At 41.6% G+C, this 26,372-nt stretch overlaps 1 protein-coding gene across 6 annotated transcripts in view; it reads right to left on the reverse strand.

The window, feature by feature from the left end:
• Positions 1-9,603, reverse strand: part of LOC128689963 (major facilitator superfamily domain-containing protein 8) — a 76,377-nt gene extending 66,774 nt beyond the window's left edge. The window contains exons 1-2 of one of the 6 annotated variants that reach the window (XM_070088546.1): positions 9,409-9,603; positions 453-569 (exon numbers count right to left, since the gene is read on the reverse strand). In XM_070088546.1, the coding sequence (XP_069944647.1) occupies positions 453-550 (98 nt within the window). In that variant the 5' untranslated portion in view covers positions 551-569; positions 9,409-9,603. Of the gene's footprint in view, positions 1-452; positions 3,302-9,408 lie in introns of those variants that run through there. The other 5 variants (XM_070088545.1, XM_070088544.1, XM_070088543.1 and 2 more) reach the window with 5 other exon arrangements.
• Positions 9,604-26,372: the final 16,769 nt, after the last annotated feature.

A 26,372-nucleotide genomic window follows, 5' to 3' on the forward strand; every position in this document is an offset into this window, starting at 1 on the left:
TGACCTGTTGGCAGTGTTCTTTCCGCTCCAGGTATAAACTAACCTTTATTTAATTTATTAAATTTCTTGGCCTATATGTTAGGGCTTGTGATATACAACCTTCACACGGCCTAAGATCAAGGCTACCGGAATCACTTTCCCTGTGCAACCCGTCCTCCTAAATTCTAAGTAAATTTACACTATTTAGGTTGGATTATCATCAATAATGTAATATTAATGCCAATAAATGTAATAACATAAAGAGGCGATAAAGACTTTAGGAGTGAAAACAGAAAACTGAGATCCATTGAGCGGACAGTATATGCAATACATTCACAATCACTGTTTCTTGTCTGTCAATCACTCATCCGACTGTCTAAGCCACAGTAAAATAATGACTGATTAGGAGGATATTCTGCCCTGTGTAGGAGAATCAGCGGAATTTCCGAGGAAAAGGTTTCCTAAATACTCACCCATTATTGGCCTTGAAGGAAGCTCTCACTCTGTTGGGTTTGATCAGCACCTCCGCCGAGGCTTCTTCAAGGCCTGCGTCTGCTACTTGTGCCGGCATATTTCTTTAAGATCAGCTCCTGAGATGACAGACTTTATTCCTGACGAAGTGAACCTACCACAACACCGTCTTACACGTTACGTTTCCTTTAATTTACATAGCACAAACTAAATTAAATATGAACACTACAGTTTCTGATGATTAGCATAATGTTTAGGGGCACTCATTTTCATTATTGCACCTTTAAAAGTAATCACCATTCACTGGAATATATTACTAATGGACCCTATAAGCTGCTGAAGAACTATAAATTTCTTACAAGGAATTTCCTCTCGCTTAGTGTGTTCATTCTAACTGTGTTAACAAATCATGGAACAACTGAGTGAGCATGTGTTAATAAAGCCAGAAGCCACAGCATAACACCATCTCCCACTCTAGCACACGTCACAATGACAAAAGAGGTGAAAGAAAGGTCTTCACCGCACCCACCTTGCTTCTCAATCCGTTTCGTTCGTTTTCCCTAAATCTGAAGGTTTTATACTATATATACATATATGTATAAGTAATATAAGGCAACAATTGTGACATCAATCAGTTTTGTATTTGTGTATGTTTTGTTTCAGTGTGTTGGGTGCGTCTATACAAGTGTTATGGAGAAATATTATTAAAGCGGGTTGTTTACTTTGAGAGTCGAGGCACAAATTACATGAAAAAAAAGCGAATTATACATTTTACGTATACATATATATATATTTGTAAAAAAAAAGGTGTACACAATACAGACCTCAGGTCGTAACCAGACTTAATGTAAAACTCGTCCTAATAAAATTACATATTACGCCTAAGCCAGGTATCAATCCGAGTTTTCGGATGTATCCAGTCACCGTGTACTCTATTCTATTTTTAGCGTTTAAACTATAATGCTATTTTTTGTCAAAGATCTGTTAAAGCCATTGCATACAAAATATATTGCATTGGTTACACTGTTACTTAGGAAAGACTTAATGCGTAAATTAAATAAAATACATTAAATAAAATCCAAACATCCGGCAACCCACGAGAACCACAGGCAAGGAAAACTTAATGAGCCTAAGGGACCTTGAATTTTGTTTGCATATCTCTAGTCTCTATATATACGCTAGGTAAACTTTAAATTTCTATTTAAGGGATTAAAATATTCTTGACATTAGTGTACTGGTTAGTTGCAATTTTAAGTGTCTAGGTCGCTGTTTGAACGAGAAAGATCCCCATATCATGTAACCTAGCCCATTCCACCTTGATGCACGTAGACATGTAGTGCAGGGCGGTCATAAAATTCTAATGCAGCGAAGTATAAAAATATACATACGTATAAGTGAGTATACTTGTCTGTGCATGTATATGTATATGTGCACTTGTGCAAATTTATACGTGTGTAAGGGTTTTCGGATGTTGCAGTTTGAAGGGTCACTTAAATTGTAATGTTGCAAACTTCTGACAAGACAGCTATTTAATGAGTGATAAAGTGCGTCCTTTTTTTGGGTCCCCTACCTCGGTGGGAGCCTACCGGTTTACCTAGAATTACTTCCGGAGGTCAATGCCCCCGCGGCCCGGTCCCAGACAAGGTCTCGTGATTGCTAGCCTGATCCATCAAGCTATTAGTACCCGCCGCCGCAGTATACATCACAACCCAGTTGTTAAGGAGTCGGCGAGTTAAGAAAAATACGTGCGCGTCTGCATCCTTGTACCCTTATTTTCTGTATATGTCTGTGTATATCTATACGCGTGCCTTAAGTGTAAGTTCATTTGTGTGCAGGAAATGAGGGTTCGTTCGAGTGCGAAATAGCCAGGGCTGGTGCAAAAGGCTAGCTTCATCTTATCTAGAATGTCTTAGAATAGTTTTCTTGGGCAAACACTTGACAGAGTTGTTTCGCGAGTCCTAAATGGCAGAAGGATGGGGTGTCTTGTTATGGCTATATGTAATATTGTATACGACTCACTCATCCCTTGTACTGTGGGGAAGAGAGAGGGCTCACGACTTCCTTGCTATCCCCTTGGAGGTAATTTCTCCACAAGGATGCCTACAGTTCAAAAGTCACAGAATGAGTCTGCGATGAAGATGGGATTTTCAGAAACGAGGGCAGTACCGGGTAGCAAGCGTGTCAGGGAATTTGAAGATGTCAAACTTGTAGTCTGGAGATCTTTAATAGATAGAATAGTCATTAACAGATGTTGTACTGTTGGACGCAATCAGCAGGTATTGCCTTTGCGGAATGTTACGTGTGACCTGATTATAATTTTTTCCAAGTGAAACAAACTTAAATTATTTGTGTACACGCTTCTATAACTACCTATATCTATCCACACACACGCACACACACGCACGCACACGCACACACACACACTCACACACACACACACACACACACACACACACACATGGGACAGTGGACCTAGTAACAGCCAGCGAAGAGGTGGGGCCAGGAGCAGTGAATCGACCCCTGCAACCACATATAGGTGAGTACATACAGATGAGTACACGCGCACACACACACACAAATGGTTCTTTACTACAGCCATATATCCAACACCTTCACTTTCCGTCAAAGTACACTCTCTTGTGATGCACTCACGCCCTCTTACACTTTCTCTCACCTCCCTTACTCTCCCTCACAGCTGTGCTACCAAGAGAATTACAAAGAATTTGAAATACACAGCACATCAACAGATCAATGTAAATACAAAGTCTTCGGGAAAAAAAGGATAGATGAGACACTGGTTAGTCTCAGGTTGTCTGAAACTAACGTTTCGAACAGTGCCAAGCCATCTACGAGATAAAATAAGAGTTCATTTTAAAGAGTTTCAAATACCAGAAAAATATCAACATAATGACAATATATCAATATTTCAAATTCAACAAGACACTTATTCACTTCTACCTCACTTCACCGAACGGAGAGTCGTTTACAATTGTGTCATTACGATTACGCGAGTCACTCATTTTTTTTTTTAATATTTAAATTTAAACACTCAAGTACTAAATGTAAAGACAACCAGAACACTGCATTTTCATAACATTCTTGTGAGCTATAATGGTTGTGGAGAAATTTTCTCCAGGAGGGGGGTATCAGCCCCCTTCAGCCCCTTTCAGCCCTGAATGGCCCAGCCCTCTCAGAAGGGGCAAACATCTTGTTTACTGCTACAGCAAGTAATTGATCTCAGATGCAGTAGAAGTATGTGACGTGGTCAAGCGACCGCCGCTCCTTGCAAAAGTCCAGTGTTGCAAAGTGTACTTTAATAAGAGACAGTCCATCTCTTACCTTAGCAGGACAATTAAGGAAAATCCTGCTCCCACTTTGTTACCATGGTAAATATAGTGTACATTGTTGTCTATGCTTTAGACAGCAAGAATTAAGCATTCTGCTTTGCGTCATGGAGGAAGCTTGGCAAGGAAGCCAAAGGAAGCTTTTCCTTTAAGTTCTAGGGGCATTGCAGTGGCGTAGGACGCTGTGAGGTCAGATTACTTTGACTCTACTGAGAGAGAGATATTGACGTGCCGGGATAACCAACAAAGAACGCTGTTCCGTGCGTTTTGCACAAAAGAATCTCAATAAACACTTATAGAGAAGTGTGATCAGCTTCTTTAATGACATTATGGTGTGAACAATTATTGATGAACAGTGTAACAACGAGTGTTGCGATCCAACAGAGTGTAGTGCGACATTCTTCGCACTACACACTATGGTATAAGAGGGCACTCCCTCAACTACCTAAAGTCATATCTCAACAACAGAAGCCAATATGTGTACACAAATGGGGCAAACTCTTCTGCACAGCCAATTACAGTTGGTGTCCCACAGGGAAGTGTCCTTGGCCCTCTTCTCTTTCTCATATACATAAATGACCTACCAAATGCATCACAACTACTCAAACCCACACTATTTGCAGATGACACTACATACGTCTTCTCTCACCCGAGCCCAGTCATGCTAGCCAATACTGTAAATACCGAATTACAGAAAATATCTACCTGGATGAGGACTAACAAACTTACTCTAAACATTGACAAAACCTACTTCATTCAGTTTGGTAACAGAGCTACAGATGTCCCTCTTAACATAATGATAAACAGATCACCTATAACAAAACTCAGAGGGAAAATTCTTAGGAATTCACCTTGATAATAGACTCAAATTTCAAACACATATACAGCAAATTTCCAAGAAAATTTCCAAGACCGTAGGCATACTATCGAAGATACAGTACTATGTTTCACAGTCAGCCCACCTGGCCCTATATCACTCACTTATTTACCCCTATCTCACCTATGGAATTTGTGCCTGGGGCTCAACAACAATAAACCATCTCAGACCACTAATTACCCAACAAAAGTCTGCAGTCAGAATGATAACAAATTCCCACTACAGGCAGCACACTCCACCAATATTCAAAACCCTAAACCTACTCACCATACAAAACATCCATACTTATTACTGCTCCTATTACATACATAGAACACTTAACTCGGATATAAACCCTCCCCTCAAACGTCTCCTTACCAACCTCAACAGAGCACTTGACCATAACACAAGGCACAGATCACTCTTTGATGTTCCTCGTGTCCATCTCACGCTATGCAAAAACTCAATGCACATAAAAGGCCCTAAAATCTGGAATTCTTTACCTGTAAATATAAAAGAAACACTGTTTATAAATTCAAGTCTCTTCTCAAAAATCACTTACTCACCCACAACCAAATAACTACTTAATAATTGTATATCTTAAAAATTGTATCTCACAAATGTTTCTCATAATTGTATCTCATAAATGTTTAACCTGATACCCAATCAAACTTTGTTATTTTTTTAATTACATTACCCAACAGAATACTCCATTCTATTGAATGCACAGCAATACAGTAAATGACCATATGACATGTCTTTGTAATACTCATTTGTGCTTAATTGTTATCTGTTTACAATAATGTTTTACCACTAAATATATCACTGCTTAGCTAATCTTAAGCCTGTCCATAATGCTCTGCATACAAGGGGCTTTGGCATGTTGCACGTAACTGTATTCAATTGTACTACTCTATATCATGTTCAAATTAATAAATAAATAAACACTATTCTTCAATCAACACATCGGATATCCGGGCGTAACTGTGGGTCAGATACATATGCCTAGGTAAGTGTGCTAACTCGTGATGTACTACTATTGACTGCGCAGCTGAGTATAAGTTAAGAGTTAGTCACTTATCATAAACCCCGGTGATAAGTGGACCTTTGAGTCCACACAAGTAAGTGTTGTCAGGAATCAGTGTCTGATATATGCTGATATAACAACCCCTAGGGGTAATTTATAATCATATCTAATACACTTTATTTCAGCCCGTTGCAAAGTGGTCAAGACAGCTTCTCAAGACCTCGCCTGCAGGGGCGGCTGTGTGGGCGATAGCTGTCTTTCCAAGCTAAGTTCCCCCTATATTTAAACTTTAATCTTAGCTGGTAAACCATTTCTCAACAATGGTAATAGTGTGAACACTTCGGTGTATCATACATCAACAATTACTGGTTTAACCCCAAATTCTCTTAGTTTGCACTTACCATGTATAAATTAAATTTGATATTCACATTGACTATAGTTTTTCATATATATACTGTACATTCGCAATATTTTGGTCTTCATTCCGATTTTGAACTTATACGACACAACCTTTTGTGTATATTTAAAATAAAAAAAAAAACAATTCAAGTCTTAGACAGGTAAACTGCTACAAAAGTTATGGCTTCATGGTCTCGCATGTCACACATCAGAAGGGAAGTATGCCAGACATGAGGAGGTCACCGACATCATAAAGAGAAGCCTTGCCACAGCCTGTTGCCCAGCCCAGTGGGAACCCCAAGTGCAGAGGTCTGATGGAAGTCAAAAGTGTCCTGATGGAGCCACTATGCTACCCTGGAAGGATGGAAAGCAGATTGCCTGGGACTACACCTGGCAGACACCTACTTCCCATACTCCATAGATGAAGAGGGTGGAGCTGCCAGTGTCAGCATAGTTGCCGATTCCCTACATGTCGTGTGACATATCTGAGTATCATAGTTAGTACCATCCATATATTTTATACAGTCGACCCCTTGCTAGACTTAGCGGCTAGCATGTGTGACATCACGTGATGCCGCATGTGAGTGTCAGACGCGCTAACTGAAATACTTCACTGCATGAATTACTGGGCAAGGAACACAGTACTGTGAACACGAGATAATTGTGAAGTGTAAACACAAGTTTAGATTAAGACACATGTGCAACATCTGGGTATCTTTATTGTAGACGTTTCGCCATCCAGTGGCTTTATCAATACAAATTCTAGGACATAACTTGAAGACAGTAGAACTATGTACAGAAGATGAGGTAATCAGTCCCTCAACCTAGGAGTAGGTGCGAAGATTACCATAGTCGTGGAGATTCTGAAGCAGAAGAAAGGACCCTGGCGCTTATATAGTAACGTCAGGTGTAGCAGACGAGGGCATATTCACTGGTAGGCGGGATTCCCCAGTGGAAGTAGGTCCTTCCCAAAGAGATGGGTTAGTTGTAGTAGTAGTTGTCGTAGCCGTGAAGGTTATGTACATGTCCTCAGAATTAAGATTCCATGATGTTGCAGTGTCTGACAAGTTGTGTACGAATGGTATATAATACCGACAAGATGAGATTAAGACACATGTGCAACATCTGGGTATCTTTATTGTAGACGTTTCGCCACTGGATGGCGAAACGTCTACAATAAAGATACCCAGATGTTGCACATGTGTCTTAATCTCATCTTGTCGGTATTATATACCATTCGTACACAAACACAAGTTTATACTGCTTATATATTGCACACAACAGGGAAAAACGGAAAAGTACTTACTTCACCAGCCACAGGGAGACCCAGAAGACCCGCCGATATGAAGGCCTTCCCCCGTGCTATAACTTTATCCCAATAGGATCGGAGACCCTTGGAGCATGGGGCAAGTGTGCTCTAAAGTTCTTCAAAGAGCTGAGTGAAAAACTCATCATAGAAACCAAGGACCACAGGGTGGCCAGCTTCCTCTTTGAGAGACTCAGTGTGTTGCGATCCAGATGGGAAATGCCTGCAGCATTCCGGGCATGCGGCCCACCACTGGGGAGCTGGACAAAGTATTTGAGATGTAGCTCTGAGTTATCTATGTCGTTTTACTCCCCACTGTATTTTTGTCAATGTATTTTGTCTTTAAATAAAGTATATATAAAATATAGAGGGTGGTAGGAGAAAATTTTCAAACAGCTTCAGGGAGAACCTTGAGTTTTCCCTGAAGCAAGTTTATTATTTTCTCTGAGGATGAGGGTCCCCAGGACAGTTCCAGTGGTGGTACCTCCCTATATATATATATATATATATATATATATATATATATATATATATATATATATATCTATATATATATGCAAGACAAGCCATGGGGTGGAAATCTTTAGCTCAAGTACTTTCACACTTTTCAGTGCATCATCAGGAGCTATGCAAAGTTGCAATGCAGCAACTGAAGATGTGAGCGTAAAGTTTTTTTTTTCTCAGTAGCGCACTGCGCTACTCAAGGAACTGTAGAAAATACTGGCATGATGTATTAAAGACCCAGATGCAGTATATAATGCGATCCTTTACTGACAATGTTTCGCCAACAAAGCGGGCTTTATCAAGTCACAAAGGATCTACTTCATTACACATGCACATCCTTTCTCCGCAGGTAAATCCGTTTGACCAGATAAAGCTCACTTGTCAATGAAGGATCGTATTATACATACCTTTGTCTCTATCTTTATGCTGCTTTGGCTCTTACTAAATTATGACTTAAGTTACTCATGGCCAAATTTTTCTTTTATAAATATCCTGACTATACACGTGTCTTTGTCCACATCGTGGTATCAACACGCTTTGTACCCCCCACAATTAGATTATGCAGCGCAATTCTGGTCTCAGGACCTAAACGTTTGTTAATGTCCTAGCGTTTGCTTCAACTACTTCGTCGATATTAATTATCCTGGTTTATTTGGAGAAGAGGTTATAAAGTAATTACACTGAGAGACACTAACGGAAAGGTAAATGATTCGAAACTCGTTTGTGTTAATAATAATAATAATAATAATAATAATAATAATAATAATAATAATAATAATATCTTTACTTACTACAAGTACATGTGCAAGGTATACAGACCACAGCTGATATCATTGACATACTACTATATAAAAAGCCCCTTGTTTTCAGAGCATTTCGGGCAAATTAGGTCCTTGTCCCAGGATGCGACCCACACCAGTCGACTAATTCCTACGTACCCATTTTACTGATGGGCGAACATAGACAACCGGTGTGAAGAAACACGGTCATGTTTCTACCCTCGCTGGGAATCGAACGCAGACCTCGCCGTGTGAAGCGAGAGCTTCAGCGACTACGCTACGGGGCACCGTGTTGTTGGGTAAGGTGCCCACAATTGTAGCATCACCATTCTTGGCAAATTATTTATAAATTATTGAATTACTGTTGAAATAACATAGAGTACAATTATCCACAATTATAGAAAAATACTAATTATATTTTTTTTTTGTATTCCTAGCACATTTCACATGGCGGGAACGTTGAAAGTAAAATTCCAAGTGTACGAGCATGTGTTCGTTTTATGTCTCTAGTGAAATTTATTCTATCTACGTACTTTCATGCATTTAATATACCTGTTAAGTGAGTCTTCATACTAGCATGCGTTTACCTCACAGGAATGCCAGAACATTTACCAAAGGTAAGAGCTAGTGGATGACTGAATAATTATTACTTTAGAACTCCAACGACAAGCTTAAATTAAGTAATGACATACAAGTATGTATGAAACCTGACCAGAGATCTGGACAACTACTGGATACCTTACCAGGTTAGACGCTTATTCCTGTTTTTTCTACGTGTTATGGTCTCTCAAAACAACTTTTGCACTTCAAGCAATAGCGTGCATATAATTCCAGAAAAAAATTGTATAAATCAATAACAAGAACTAGTGGCTTTGCAATAGATAGTACTAGAAGTAGCGGACGCACACCCGACACTTCCCCTCCTCAGCAGGACACTGGTGTAACCTCTGGTGTTTACCCCTCGCTCAGCTGACACTGTGTCCGAATGTCTCACCTCACTTTTGTTAATAATATAAATACTAAATATCACTGAAAGCTGATTTTTTATAAACTAGATGCAGTAGCATTAAAATTTTATTTTACTCTATATTTAGAAGGGGATAACGTATGATATTTCTTACTAACTCATATATGACTGAAAGGTATCCAGGTCGCGTGTCAGTTTTCGTGTGTACAGTATTGGTTGCCATGATTTTAATTTATCACGTTCATTGACTGATCATACTAAAATATTTAGAGCTTTCATTAATATTCTCAAATAACATAAAGAGTAAGTAAGCTTATTTAGGCACAGGTACACATAGGTACAATTGTCATTCATAGTGTAAATTACCAAGGATAACCAAAAAAAAGTCAGTAACTCATTGCAATTGGGGTTTCATAACAGAATTTTTCGCATTATAAGCATTGCAATCCGTTATTAATCAATGGTCAGTGTAGCACTTTAATGCTAGATAACACAATTAGATATACGTCGGTTCATGCGAGCCTGCCGGTCGTGGGAAGAAATAATCTTGTAAGTTTATTCAGGTACAGGTACACATAAATAAAATTGCATAAGATATCAGACATAGCAGCATATGTGTAAATTACCCAGGATAACCCACCAAAAAAGTCAAAGTGAGTTATTTTCACTGGGGTCCTTGAGTTAGTCTGTTAGTTACCAGGGAAACCTGACCCCAGGCCGGGTTGCTTCCAGGAAAACTCTGAAAACCGGTCACAGGCACATCAAACAAAGCAGTCCTGAAAGCAGGAATCCATGCCTGAACATTTCCCAGCATCCATCATGTGTTTCCTGTCGTGTTGACCTTACAGGGAGAGTTTAATGTCATCGTATCCTCCCGGCAAAGGTTCCTGTATTTCCGGTTAAAGGCTATTGTCATTATTATAATCATAACTAAGTGCTAAACCCACAAGGGTCACACAACACTGCGGTTAAAGGATAATAGTTACAGGGAAATAATTTTTTGTACTAGCAAAATTAAATAAATCCTCATCGTGCAACAACTATGACCATTATAATATTTATACACCAGCAACCGACTTGACTGTGTTTCTGTAATTAATATCTAATTTAGTATAAACACACACACACACACACACACACACACACACACACACACACACACACACCTGACAGGGAGGCAACAACGAGTCATGGTACGGGATGAGGTATCACAGTGGGCACCTGTGATGAGCGGGGTCCCACAGGGGTCGGTTCTATGACTAGTGTTATTTTTGCTATATGTGAATGATATGATGGAAGGGATAGACTCAGAGGTTTCCCTGTTCGCAGATGATGTGAAGTTAATGAGGAGACTTAATTCAGATGAGGATCAGGCAGGACTACAAAGAGACCTGGACAGGCTGGACACCTGGTCCAGGAACTGGCTTCTTGAATTCAACCCTGCCAAATGCAAAGTCATGAAGATCGGAGAAGGGCAAAGACCGCAGACAGAGTATAGACTAGGTGGTCAAGGACTGCAAACCTCGCTCAGTTAGAAAGATCTTGGGATGACCATAACATCGATCATGTCTCCGGAGGCACACATCAACCAGATAACTGCTGCAGCATATGGGCGCCTGGAAACATGAGATTAGCATTCTGATACCTAAGTAAGGAATCTTTCAAGACACTGTACACCGAGTACGTCAGGCCCATACCGAAGTATGCAGCACCAGTTTGGAACCCGCACCGGGTCAAGCACGTCAAGAAATTAGAGAAAGTGCAAAGGTTTGCAACAAGGTTAGTTCCAGGGCTAAGGGGAATGTCCTACGAAGAAAGGTTGAGGGAAATCGGCCTGACGACACTGGAGGACAGGAGGGATAGGGGAGACATGATAATGACATACAAAATACTGCGTGGAATAGACAATGTGGACAGAGACAATATGTTCCAGAGAGGGGACACAGAAACAAGGGGTCACTCTTGGAAGCTGAAGACTCAGATGAGTCACAGGGAAGTTAGGAAGCAGTTCTTCAGTTATAGAGTGGTCAGGAAGTGGAACAGTCTGGCGAGCGATGTAGTGGAGGCAGGAACCATACATAGTTTTAAGACGAGGTATGATATAGCTCATGGAGCAGGGAGAGAGAGGACCTAGTAGCGTTCAGTAAAGAGGCGGGGCCAGGAGCTGAGTCTCGACCCCTGCAACTACAATTAGGTGAGTACGCACACACACACACACACCTCTATAGCTGGACTGGGGACCCTCATCCTCAGAGAAGACAATAAACGTACCTCAGGGAAAACTCAAGGTTCTCCCCGGAGCTGTTTGAATATTTTCTTCTCCTACCACCTCCTATATTTTATATTTTATATTATATATATATATATATATATATATATATATATATATATATATATATATATATATATATATATATATATATATATATATATATATATATATATATATATATATATATATATATATATATGCTATAATATGAGATGGTGGCAATAAAATGCCTAAATTATGTATATTCATTTTTGGTATTGGTGTGTGGTGTTAGCATGTCATGGCGTGGTGGGAAAGTCGTAACAAACAATATGAATACATGCAAACACTGAGACATATCTGCACAACACACCAGTCATTGCTTCTAGGAGGGTAGTACGTTGAATATTTATCACAAAACTAGTACATCCGGTACGTGTGTGTGTGTGTTAGTGCGTCAGTGTGTGTTAGAGAGTGAGTCAGTGTGTTAGAGAGTGAGTCAATGTGTTAGAGAGTGAGTCAGTGTGTGTTACAGAGTCAGTGTGTATTAGAGAGTGAGTCAGTGCGTGTTAGAGAGTGACGTATGGGTGTCTGTGGGAAACAGTCAGGCTGCAGTACTAGGGCTGAAAACAGCGGATATAACCAGGATACCTCAGGGATATGTTTAAAAGACAATATTTAAAATAAAGTTGCTAGTAAAGGCAAATCAACTGATCAACGAAGAGAGATAGTAGAGGGCAACTAGTGACTAACTCCCTTAAGGTTTACTATACAAATAGTAGGAGTCTAAGAAATAAGATAGATGAGCTAAGATTACTTGCAAGTGCAGATAATATAGATATTATTGCTATAACAGAGACCTGGTTCAACTTGAAAGATAGAGAAATGCCCTCTGAATGCAACATACAAGGTTATAAACTATTCCATACTGATAGGGTCAACAGGAACGGTGGTGGAATGGTGATGTATGTCAGAGATAATTTAAATTGTTGTGTTAGACAAGATATAATCGCAGAGTCACTTATTTGCACAGAACTGCTTAATGCCTCAAATGATGTAGTGGAAGTTTTAGCAGTAAAGATCGAGAACCAAAACCTAGTCATTATGGTAGTCTACAAGCCTCCGGATGCAACGTCCCAGCAATTCCAGGAACAGCTGTTGAAAATTGACCATTGTCTGGAAAATCTTCCAGCTCCTGCTCTGCACAAAATTCAATTTAAACCAGCAAATAATAGAGCCTACTTGACTGGAGAATGCACTAGACCTCATCTTCACTAACAATGATGATCTGATACGAAATGTCACCATATCAAAAACAATATACTCAGATCACAACATAATCGAGGTTCAGACATGTATGCGCGGAGCCCCAGACCGACAAAATGAGCTTAGTCAAGAGGGAGCCTTCACCAAATTCAACTTCAATAACAAGAACATAAAGTGGGACCAAGTAAACCAAGTCCTAACCGACATAAGCTGGAAAGATAAACTAAGCAACACAGACCCCAACTTATGCCTAGAACAGATTAACTCTGTGGCACTCGATGTATGCTCAAGGCTTATTCCTTTAAGAAAAAGGAGGAGTAGATGTAAAATAGAAAGAGATAGGAGCTCCCTTTACAGGCCACGGAAAAGAATAACAGAGCGGCTAAAAGAGGCCAATATATCTGAAATGCGTAGGGAGTCACTGGTCAGAGAAATAGCAAACATCGAACTTAAGCTAAAGGAATCTTATAGGAGTCAGGAATCGCGGGAAGAACTAAAAGCCATAACTGAAATCGAAAGAAACCCAAAGTATTTCTTTTCCTATGCCAAATCAAAGTCGAGAACAACGTCCAGTATTGGGCCCCTACTTAAACAAGATGGGTCCTACACAGATTACAGCAAGGAAATGAGTGAGCTACTCAAGTCCGAATATGACTCAGTTTTTAGCAAGCCGCTAACCAGACTGAGAGTCGAAGATCAAAATGAATTTTTTATGAGAGAGCCACAAAATTTGATTAACACAAGCCTATCCAATGTTATCCTGACGCCAAATGACTTCGAACAGGCGATAAATGACATGCCCATGCACTCTGCCCCAGGGCCAGACTCATGGAACTCTGTGTTCATCAAGAACTGCAAGAAGCCCCTATCACGAGCCTTTTCCATCCTATGGAGAGGGAGCATGGACACGGGGGTCGTCCCACAGTTACTAAAAACAACAGACATAGCCCCACTCCACAAAGGGGGCAGTAAAGCAACAGCAAAGAACTACAGACCAATAGCACTAACATCCCATATCATAAAAATCTTTGAAAGGGTCCTAAGAAGCAAGATCACCACCCATCTAGAAACCCATCAGTTACACAACCCAGGGCAACATGGGTTTAGAACAGGTCGCTCCTGTCTGTCTCAACTATTGGATCACTACAACAAGGTCCTAAATGCAATAGAAGACAAAAAGAATGCAGATGTAATATATACAGACTTTGCAAAAGCCTTCGACAAGTGTGACCATGGTGTAATAGCGCACAAAATGCGTGCTAAAGGAATAACAGGAAAAGTCGGTCGATGGATCTATAATTTCCTCACTAACAGAACACAGAGAGTAGTCGTCAACAGAGTAAAGTCCGAGGCAGCTACGGTGAAAAGCTCTGTTCCACAAGGCACAGTACTCGCTCCCATCTTGTTCCTAATCCTCATATCCGACATAGACAAGGATGTCAGCCACAGCACCGTGTCTTCCTTTGCAGATGACACCCGAATCTGCATGACAGTGTCTTCCATTGCAGACACTGCAAGGCTCCAGGCGGACATCAACCAAATCTTTCAGTGGGCTGCAGAAAACAATATGAAGTTCAACGATGAGAAATTTCAATTACTCAGATATGGTAAACATGAGGAAATTAAATCTTCATCAGAGTACAAAACAAATTCTGGCCACAAAATAGAGCGAAACACCAACGTCAAAGACCTGGGAGTGATCATGTCCGAGGATCTCACCTTCAAGGACCATAACATTGTATCAATCGCATCTGCTAGAAAAATGACAGGATGGATAATGAGAACCTTCAAAACTAGGGAGGCCAAGCCCATGATGACACTCTTCAGGTCACTTGTTCTATCTAGGCTGGAATATTGCTGCACACTAACAGCACCTTTCAAGGCAGGTGAAATTGCCGACCTAGAAAATGTACAGAGAACTTTCACGGCGCGCATAACAGAGATAAAACACCTCAATTACTGGGAGCGCTTGAGGTTCCTAAACCTGTATTCCCTGGAAAGCAGGAGGGAGAGATACATGATTATATACACCTGGAAAATCCTAGAGGGACTAGTACCGAACTTGCACACGAAAATCACTCACTACGAAAGCAAAAGACTTGGCAGGCGATGCACCATCCCCCCAATGAAAAGCAGGGGTGTCACTAGCACGTTAAGAGACCATACAATAAGTGTCAGGGGCCCGAGACTGTTCAACTGCCTCCCAGCACACATAAGGGAGATTACCAACAGACCCCTGGCAGTCTTCAAGCTGGCACTGGACAAGCACCTAAAGTCAGTTCCTGATCAGCCGGGCTGTGGCTCGTACGTTGGTTTGCGTGCAGCCAGCAGCAACAGCCTGGTTGATCAGGCGCTGATCCACCAGGAGGCCTGGTCACAGACCGGGCCGCGGGGGCGTTGACCCCCGGAACTCTCTCCAGGTAAACTTCAGGTTACAGCCTGGCCAGAACTTTCAACAGTTACAGGTAACACTCTTTCGTTTGTTCGACTTTTGGATAGAGAGTTCAGGAATTGATCACAGTTATGAATCTCTTCGAGACTTCATGGTTGCTGACCAGTTCCTGACAGCTCTTCTGAGTAATTCGGTTACCTTTCAACTGTGTTAAGCAAGAGTCAGCCTGTTAACATCTATGTTCCTTGCCATCTCATCTAGTGGGTCTAGCGCCTAGTTAAAATTGTAATAGTAACAATTTGCAATCATTATACTTCTAGTTATACATTGTGTAAATTGTTTTAGACTATTTGATCAACTGGATTGTAGTGTTTAACTTCTGATACACCAATTTAATGACTGCAGACTCGCACTGACACATAATAAACACATTAAAACGCTGGTACCTCTCCAGAAGCTGGGCCTAGTGTGTGACTTTGAGAAGTTGAGAGTGTTTATTACTACCAGCGGTGTACCACTCTCACCTATATTTACATCAACAAAAGTGTATTCTAAGTGATAAAGTGTACACTTGGTGTACTTGGTAACACTTGTCATACATAGTAACGCATGTGTAAGTGAGATTGTTTAGGTACTGGTTCATCTATCTACAGCTGCACACTTATGCTTGCATACATGTATAACATAGTAATGTGTGAGTTACCCAGGATGGACCAAGGAAGTCAACCAGAGTGATTTATCTCATTGTCATTGTAACATTACCTAGTGTTTTTTTTTTTTTTTTTTTTTTTTTTTTTTTTTTTTTTTTATTTTTTTTTGTTTTGTTTTTTTTTTTTTTGGTTTTTTTTTTTTTTTTCAGTAATTCTGTTTACAATCTATGGTTGGGGTAAGAGGTTGTCTTCAGCGTTCATTGTGATGTCTGCTATATTATTATTTCAGTGAGGTACATTAGGTGGCAGTAGCCTGAACTATCTCAAGTGGAAGTTATCATTTGAACCTCATGTTTAATGTGATGTATGTCAGAATTCTAATTTTATGCTCAATATTACCTACTTTCTTTCTCTCTCTCTCTGTTCATCTTTGTAATTTGTGATATGGTGTAAGACCTCGCCTGTACCATCCATTATATCATTATATGTACCATATTATTAACACACATACAAGAGGTCTCTGAGTGTGTTTTTGGTGGGGTGTGTGTCGTATTGAGTGGTGGTGGTCTGGGTTGAGTATGGTTGGAGGTGTTCATTGAACTTGAGCACTTGTGTCTTGTGATCTATTTTGGACTTCTGACTTTGTAGTGAATATTTGCTCTTGCATAAGCTATAAGGGAAAGATAAGCGAGGAATTCTTGTGTTGTGAGTCTTACACCAGATATCATCACTGGCAAACATGGCAACTGTCATAGAGGAACCTATTTCTGCAGGTGATGGAAATGATGATAGCTTCCAGACCTTTAAAAGTAAACAAAAGAGAAAAAGTGAGAAAGGGCTAGAGCGTCGACGTAGTCAGACCCACTTGACTCGTACACAATGTGATACTAAACGTCCTTGGTGCACAGAGGCTGCAAGAAGTCTTTCTTCAAAGGAAGAATGTGTTAAGCTGAACTTCCCTGACAACACCCCGCTGCCTGCTAAGTGTGCATGGCTAATGGAAGCTGTAAACAAGCATCCTAACTCAAGGATCCAATTTAGGAAAAACACACACAACTTTGTGTTTGTGGAACCTGGAGAGAGACCTGGAGTTTACCTGGAGAGAGTTTCGGGGGTCAACGCCCCCGCGGCCCGGTCTGTGACCAGGCCTCCTGGTGGATCAGCGCCTGATCAACCAGGCTGTTGCTGCTGGCTGCACGCAAACCAACGTACGAGCCACAGCCCGGCTGATCAGGAACTGACTTTAGGTGCTTGTCCAGTGCCAGCTTGAAGACTGCCAGGGGTCTGTTGGTAATCCCCCTTATGTGTGCTGGGAGGCAGTTGAACAGTCTCGGGCCCCTGACACTTATTGTATGGTCTCTTAACGTGCTAGTGACACCCCTGCTTTTCATTGGGGGGATGGTGCATCGTCTGCCAAGTCTTTTGCTTTCGTAGTGAGTGATTTTCGTGTGCAAGTTCGGTACTAGTCCCTCTAGGATTTTCCAGGTGTATATAATCATGTATCTCTCCCTCCTGCGTTCCAGGGAATACAGGTTTAGAAACCTCAAGCGCTCCAAGTAATTGAGGTGTTTTATCTCCGTTATGCGCGCCGTGAAAGTTCTCTGTACATTTTCTAGGTCGGCAATTTCACCTGCCTTGAAAGGTGCTGTTAGAGTGCAGCAATATTCCAGCCTAGATAGAACAAGTGACCTGAAGAGTGTCATCATGGGCTTGGCCTCCCTAGTTTTGAAGGTTCTCATTATCCATCCTGTCATTTTTCTAGCAGATGCGATTGATACAATGTTATGGTCCTTGAAGGTGAGATCCTCCGACATAATCACTCCCAGGTCTTTGACGTTGGTGTTTCGCTCTATTTCGTGGCCAGAATTTGTTTTGTACTCTGATGAAGATTTAATTTCCTCATGTTTACCATATCTGAGTAATTGAAATTTCTCATCGTTGAACTTCATATTGTTTTCTGCAGCCCACTGAAAGATTTGGTTGATGTCCGCCTGGAGCTTTGCAGTGTCTGCAATGGAAGACACTGTCATGCAGATTCGGGTGTCATCTGCAAAGGAAGACACGGTGCTGTGGCTGACATCCTTGTCTATGTCGGATATGAGGATGAGGAACAAGATGGGAGCTAGTACTGTGCCTTGTGGAACAGAGCTTTTCACCGTAGCTGCCACGGACTTTACTCTGTTGACGACTACTCTCTGTGTTCTGTTAGTGAGGAAATTATAGATCCATCGACCGACTTTTCCTGTTATTCCTTTAGCGCGCATTTTGTGCGCTATTACGCCATGGTCACACTTGTCGAAGGCTTTTGCAAAGTCTGTATATATTACATCTGCATTCTTTTTGTCTTCTAGTGCATTTAGGACCTTGTCGTAGTGATCCAGTAGCTGAGACAGACAGGAGCGACCTGTTCTAAACCCATGTTGCCCTGGGTTGTGTAACTGATGGGTTTCTAGATGGGTGGTGATCTTGCTTCTTAGGACCCTTTCAAAGATTTTTATGATATGGGATGTTAGTGCTATTGGTCTGTAGTTCTTTGCTGTTGCTTTACTGCCCCCTTTGTGGAGTGGGGCTATGTCTGTTGTTTTTAGTAACAGAATAAAGAGCTGATCAATGATCTACTTAGTACACCTTATGGGGATATTAAGCTGCTCCGACCTCAATCAGACACTCACCACTTTAAAAAATGGGTCAGTATCATAATCTTTGGATACCCTCTCTGCATGGACCCATCCCATCTGACTCTAAGTGAGCATATCATCAAGCCTAAAAGACTTAAAGGAAAATCCCAAATTATTGCCAGTTGGGTGGGTCCTGTGCCCCTCCCCCGGAATATCTGGGTGCATGGTTTACGTTTCCTAAACATCGAAGTGTACCTACCCCCTAAACGTAGGTGTTACAAATGCCAGCACTATGGCCATGTTGCAGTAGACTGTGGAATACTACATTCTTGGTGTGGTAAGTGTGCTGGGAATCGAAAGAAACCCAAAGTATTTCTTCACCTATGCCAAATCAAAATCGAGAACAACGTCCAGTATTGGGCCCCTACTTAAACAAGATGGGTCCTACACAGATGACAGCAAGGAAATGAGTGAGCTACTCAAGTCCCAATATGACTCAGTTTTTAGCAAGCCGCTAACCAGACTGAGAGTCGAAGATCAAAATGATTTTTTTATGAGAGAGCCACAAAATTTGATTAACACATGCCTATCCGATGTTATCCTGACGCCAAATGACTTCGAACAGGCGATAAATGACATGCCCATGCACTCTGCCCCAGGGCCAGACTCATGGAACTCTGTGTTCATCAAGAACTGCAAGAAGCCCCTATCACGAGCCTTTTCCATCCTATGGAGAGGGAGCATGGACACGGGGGTCGTCCCACAGTTACTAAAAACAACAGACATAGCCCCACTCCACAAAGGGGGCAGTAAAGCAACAGCAAAGAACTACAGACCAATAGCACTAACATCCCATATCATAAAAATCTTTGAAAGGGTCCTAAGAAGCAAGATCACCACCCATCTAGAAACCCATCAGTTACACAACCCAGGGCAACATGGGTTTAGAACAGGTCGCTCCTGTCTGTCTCAACTATTGGATCACTACGACAAGGTCCTAAATGCGCTAGAAGACAAAAAGAATGCAGATGTAATATATACAGACTTTGCAAAAGCCTTCGACAAGTGTGACCATGGCGTAATAGCGCACAAAATGCGTGCTAAAGGAATAACAGGAAAAGTCGGTCGATGGATCTATAATTTCCTCACTAACAGAACACAGAGAGTAGTCGTCAACAGAGCAAAGTCCGAGGCAGCTACGGTGAAAAGCTCTGTTCCACAAGGCACAGTACTCGCTCCCATCTTGTTCCTCATCCTCATATCCGACATAGACAAGGATGTCAGCCACAGCACCGTGTCTTCCTTTGCAGATGACACCCGAATCTGCATGACAGTGTCTTCCATTGCAGACACTGCAAAGCTCCAGGCGGACATCAACCAAATCTTTCAGTGGGCTGCAGAAAACAATATGAAGTTCAACGATGAGAAATTTCAATTACTCAGATATGGTAAACATGAGGAAATTAAATCTTCATCAGAGTACAAAACAAATTCTGGCCACAAAATAGAGCGAAACACCAACGTCAAAGACCTGGGAGTGATCATGTCGGAGGATCTCACCTTCAAGGACCATAACATTGTATCAATCGCATCTGCTAGAAAAATGACAGGATGGATAATGAGAACCTTCAAAACTAGGAAGGCCAAGCCCATGATGACACTCTTCAGGTCACTTGTTCTATCTAGGCTGGAATATTGCTGCACACTAACAGCACCTTTCAAGGCAGGTGAAATTGCCGACCTAGAAAATGTACAGAGAACTTTCACGGCGCGCATAACGGAGATAAAACACCTCAATTATTGGGAGCGCTTGAGGTTCCTAAACCTGTATTCCCTGGAACGCAGGAGGGAGAGATACATGATTATATACACCTGGAAAATCCTAGAGGGACTAGTACCGAACTTGCACACGAAAATCACTCACTACGAAAGCAAAAGACTTGGCAGACGATGCTCCATCCCCTCAATGAAAAGCAGGGGTGTCACTAGCACGTTAAGGGACCATACAATAAGTGTCAGGGGCTCGAGACTGTTCAACTGCCTCCCAGCACACATAAGGGGGATTGCCAACAGACCCCTGGCAGTCTTCAAGCTGGCACTGGACAAGCACCTAAAGTCAGTTCCTGATCAGCCGGGCTGTGGCTCGTACGTTGGTTTGCGTGCAGCCAGCAGCAACAGCCTGGTTGATCAGGCTCTGATCCACCAGGAGGCCTGGTCACAGACCGGGCCGCGGGGGCGTTGACCCCCGGAACTCTCTCCAGGTAAACTCCAGGTAAACTCCAGGAAACATTCCACTAGAGAATGCACAGTAGGCCCTGACAGCCAAAAATTTAAGTGTATTAACTGTAAAGAAGTTGGGGTTACAGTTTCCCACAAGGACTGCAGTCAGAACCCAAACAACCTTCGAGGTAAACCTGATAACAGTCCTTTAATGGTAACTGAGGATGGGGCCATCCAGTCTACCACAGCCAGATCTGAGACTGAACTTCTGCAAAGTGTGCAAGAACCCCACCTCACTGCAAACAGTTCTGGTGATACCAGAATGCCATCACACACACCAGCTGTGGAGGAGCTAGCCATCCCTGCTAGCACATATGGAACTACTGGTCTGCCACTACACACAACTACAACAGTCAGACGGACACCACACAGGTAACCTCCCTGGAAATTGGAGATGAGTCAGATGCACAGGACCTACCTGCAATGAATGATGAAACAGAGAACACTAATGTAACCATGGTACCTGTTAAGGTGATAGGTGTTAAAGGAAGCACTAACCCAGAAGTGCCATCCTCCGGAGAGGCATTGGATTCGCCTGACCTTCCTCATATTATAACAAATTTCCAGAAAAAAATTGAGCATCTTGAACAGATCCTGACAAGTTTAATAAATATATGTAATCAGGATGATGCTCTTGAGCATGGTGATGATGTCAAAAGTGCAGCAATCTCCGTTCAGCTTCCAGCAATTTGTGAGAAAGAAGCCCATAACTCTTGCCTTCAAAACTTGCCTCATAACTGGCTGCCAAAATGCCGAAAAATGCTTAAAAATAAAGGTTCTGAAGATAAAGACGTACAAACTATGCTATTTGCTCTTAAGTATCTGCACACTGCAGTCAAAGCATAATAGTTTTACCATCTTATGAGCAAGAGATTGTAATAACTCACTACAATGGATACATTACAAATCTTTTCATGGAACATTGCTTCCATCAGGAAGCGGTTGCCTGACTTACATCATATTAGTGCAACCAAGAATATTGATGTCATCTGTTTGCAGGAATGTAGATTGAAAGATGGAGCACCTCCACCAAACTTGCCTGGATATGCAGCTTATAACCTAAGGTCAACCAACTGTTGTGTGATGTATGTCAGAAAGAACTTGCCACATTCACTCCTTTCCTTGCAGAGTCGAGTTAACATGCAGTATCATGGTGTCAAAGTATATGCAGGCGATTTTTCCATAAACATTTTTAATCTCTATGCCCCAGCGAACCAGCTTCGACCTGATGCTTTACCAGATCGCATCAATAGTGAACCTACCATCATTCTTGGAGATTTTAATGCCAGACATAAGAATATTGGTGGGTCTATTACAAACACCAATGGAACTAAACTAGTGAGATTGCTGAATGAGCATGATAATGTTCGAATTGTGGGCACTACTGAGCCTACTCACATATATGGTGGCATACTAGATCTGTGTCTTGGATTTAATACATCATATACGATGCATGACTCTGTCATAGTTGATGATCTTCTATCTGATCACTTCCCAAGACTAACAACTGTCAATCTTGATCACATCTCCAGCAATCAAGGAGCTAAATACAGAAGGAGGAAACTTATTCTCAAACCAGAACACAGAGACAACTTTATTAACCACTTGGATCAATGGTATAAGAATTACGAGCCCACTGGCACACAAAAATTTAATGATGATTTAATTACCACTATTGAGAGTGTTCTCACAGATCAAGTGGGCAGGAATAGGAAACAAAGACCCTCCACTATAAATAACAATAAAAACCAATGTAAATACTATAATGATCCACAGCTGCGCAATCTAACACATGCAGCTAGGAGGATTGGTAAAGCATACCGTGAATGTAGAACCCCAGACCTGCTCAGAACGTTCCAAGCTGCACTAACAAATGCAAGGAATAGAAAGGAAGAACTTAGGCAATAGGAATGGGAACAGTTTGTTAGTGGATTAAATAGGTCCACCCCTTTGAGTTTGGCTTGGAAAGGTATAAATAAAATAACCAGGAAAAAGACTGGCAATGTTGCTCATCCCTTTCCTCTTGAAAAAGCAAATGACCTCATAAATGACTGGTCCAAAACATCCAGGCATGAAAGCCTTCCATCTCATATTAGAAAAAATTTAGAGAGTACTTCTGAAGAAATGTTGAAACTGATTAATTTTATGAGCCAAAATATTGATGAGAGTGATTGCCTCTTTACCGAGTATGAATTAGATAATGCATTAACCAAAGGTCGATCAACTGCTCCTGGAGAGGATGGTATAACCTATGATATTCTCAGAACTCTAAGGCACGTGCCTGATAACCCTTTGTTGGCACTGTATAATCTCAGTTACATTGAGGGCGTTCTTCCTACTTCCTGGACCAATAGTCTCATTGTGCCTATCCCTAAGCCCCAACAGCCTGATACAATTAGGCCGATCTCCTTAACTAGTTGTCTTTGCAAAACTTTTGAAAGAATGATGCTTAACAGATTGTACTACAGAATCAGACATCAACTTTCCCCCTACCTCTATGGGTTCATGAAAGGTAAAAGTGTGCAGAACTGTATTTCCACCTTTCTCACTGCACACACCGTGCAGTGTCAGCGTGCCTCGTTGTGCTCGGGTTTTCTGTTGTTTTCACGGTCGCTCTTACGTGCTAGAACTTTGTGTCATCAATCCTATACGATACATCCCTCTAGCGCCTGGAACCAATCTTGGGCGGAAAACATTATATACTGGGTCAAAAAAGGAGAATTAGTGTGCACTACCTAGCAGAGTTTACTGCCAGAGGGGAATCATAGGCCTGTGTCCCGTGTGAAAAAAAAAAATAATAATAATTGAACTTTGTGTCAGAGGAAAGAAAGTCTCCCTGAAAACATTGAGTATACATAGTGTATAGTGTATACTACAGTGGCTCCCTAGTATATTGATGATAAAGGCTAAAGTGTCATTTGAAAACAGGTGAATTTGTAAATGAAGTGATAAGCCTATAGAGGCAGGTGCCAGAAGTCGCCAGAAACTTACCACAGGTCAGCTGTTTTAATAATCTTCCTGGCCTGCTAGTGTACTCGCATATAATCTAGTGATACCAGTGAATAGCAGAATACAGTGTTGTAGTAGCAACTAACCAGTATTATAATGGTACTTAGTGGAGTGGAGTGACTTTCATTAGTTTCTTTTTTTCTTGAAATACCAGACGTATACTGTGAATTTCATATAACCTGTTGTTACCAGCGGTCGCAATATACACAACGAGAAGCAATTATTACTACAGAAAAAGCGTCCTTCCTCCAAAATTTGCACCAGTCAACTATAGTGATAATATAGCATTTATTGTGGTGGAGACGGAAAAAAAAAAATAGAGAAGCTAGATACAGCGATTGATAAACAAGGGTGGAGGTCGACCGTTCGTCATTGTAGGAGCTGCCAGCAGTCACCGGCTCTTCAACACGCAAGTTATACTTTTGTATCAATCAAATCACATATTACTCGGGTAGATAATTTCCAGTAGATCCTTCATGTGTTAGCTCAAATCACCGACCAGTATGGTTTAAATAAGTGACCCACTGATCAGATCAGATAGACTGGTCCGAACCCTTGACTGGTCCGAACCCTTGACTGGTCCGAACCCTTGACTGGTCCGAACCCTTGACTGGTCCGAACCCTGGACTGGTTTCAAACGGTTTCGTTGTGCACTACCTAGCAGGTTATTAATAGAATATTCAAGAGGTTGCTAGTAGAATTGCAGTAAATCAACCATTCAAATCATTATGAAGCTGTGTGTAGTCTGTGGTCAGTCAAACAAACGGGCCTCCACATGCATAAATTGTCATTTTTGTGGAAATTGGTGTCACGCCCCTTGTGCAGATATCCAAGAACTAGCTACAAGCAGTATTAAAACAGGGAAGTGTTTTTGGGTATGCCCAAATGAGATAAATCTGTGGACTAAAATCACAAGGGTATTAAAAGAGGTCAACATCAAAGCTGCTTTCATAGAAAACCTGGAAGCTTTCTACAACAGATGGGAACATAAAAAGTCTGGGCTGAATGGTACTGCCCTTGATACTGGCCATGTAGTCAGAAACTGTAAGGCTGGAGATGATGTCCTGGTAGTCAGTAAATGGGGGGCTGATAGTGCTGTCCTGGGAGACAGTAATGGTGAAGCTGGAGTGTGCTGTCCTGGGAGACAGTAATGGTGAAGCTGGAGATGCTGTCCTGACAGTAATGGTGCTGTCCTGGGAGACAGTAATGGTGAAGCTGGAGATGCTGTCCTGGGAGACAGTAATGGGGAAGCTGGAGATGCTGTCCTGGGAGACAGTAATGGTGAAGCTGGAGATTTTGTCCAGGTAGTCGGGAATTATACGCAGGAAGGAATACATATAAATGACCTCATAGGGGACAGGAGCCATAGTAGGGAAACAAGTGTAGTCAAAGATAAGATAAAACCAATATTGCAAACTAGAAATACCGCAGGAAATAGCAAACAAGAGGACTCCACTAGCAATAGTGAGGATATATTACCAAAAACAACTGGTGGGAGCTCCATTGTTGGTGCTAGGGAGGATAGAAGTAAGACAGGGAAACATGCACCAACAGGGAATACAGTCACAGAAACCCAAGGCAAACGGAAACCAAGCCTGTGCACATACTATGCACTCGGTATCTGCTGGCATGGGAAATCTGGAAAAACAGATGGGACGTGCAACTATGACCACCCTAGAAAATGCCATGCCCATATGACAACAGGAAAATGCAAACTCCCTTCCTGTAAGCTTTTTCACCCTGAACTGTGTACCTCTTCAGTACAGGAAAGACTGTGCTATAACTTAAATTGCCAGGCATACCATCTAAAGGGGACAAAAAGATACAAAACATCCAGGCCATGGGAAAACCTGGGTAGCCACAGCCACTCAAGAGGGAGAGGTTTTTTAGTGCCAGGAAGGAAAAAAAACTGGCAGGAAATGGCAGAAATCGTACACCAAATCCAGTCATTCCTGGAGTGGAACCACAGTCGATGGCCTCCACTCCAAACCAACAGATACAGATACTAATCCCGGAAAAAAATCCCCCCCCAGTACCAACAATACCACCAGTCCGATAACATTCTTCTTTGCAAATATACAGGGTCTAAAGCCAGCAACAAACAACAAAATACCTTTCATCCGTGGACTGCTTGCAGAGGCAAAGGCAATGTTCGCGGCTTTCACTGAGACCCACATAAAGGATCACTTGGACAACGAAATATGGATCCCAGGTTACAACCTATACAGATGTGACAGAGTGAACAGGCAAAAAGGGGGGGGGGGGGTTGGCCTG

Source organism: Cherax quadricarinatus, chromosome 25 (genome assembly GCF_038502225.1).
Source record: "Cherax quadricarinatus isolate ZL_2023a chromosome 25, ASM3850222v1, whole genome shotgun sequence".
Classification (NCBI taxonomy): Eukaryota; Metazoa; Arthropoda; class Malacostraca; order Decapoda; family Parastacidae; genus Cherax; species Cherax quadricarinatus.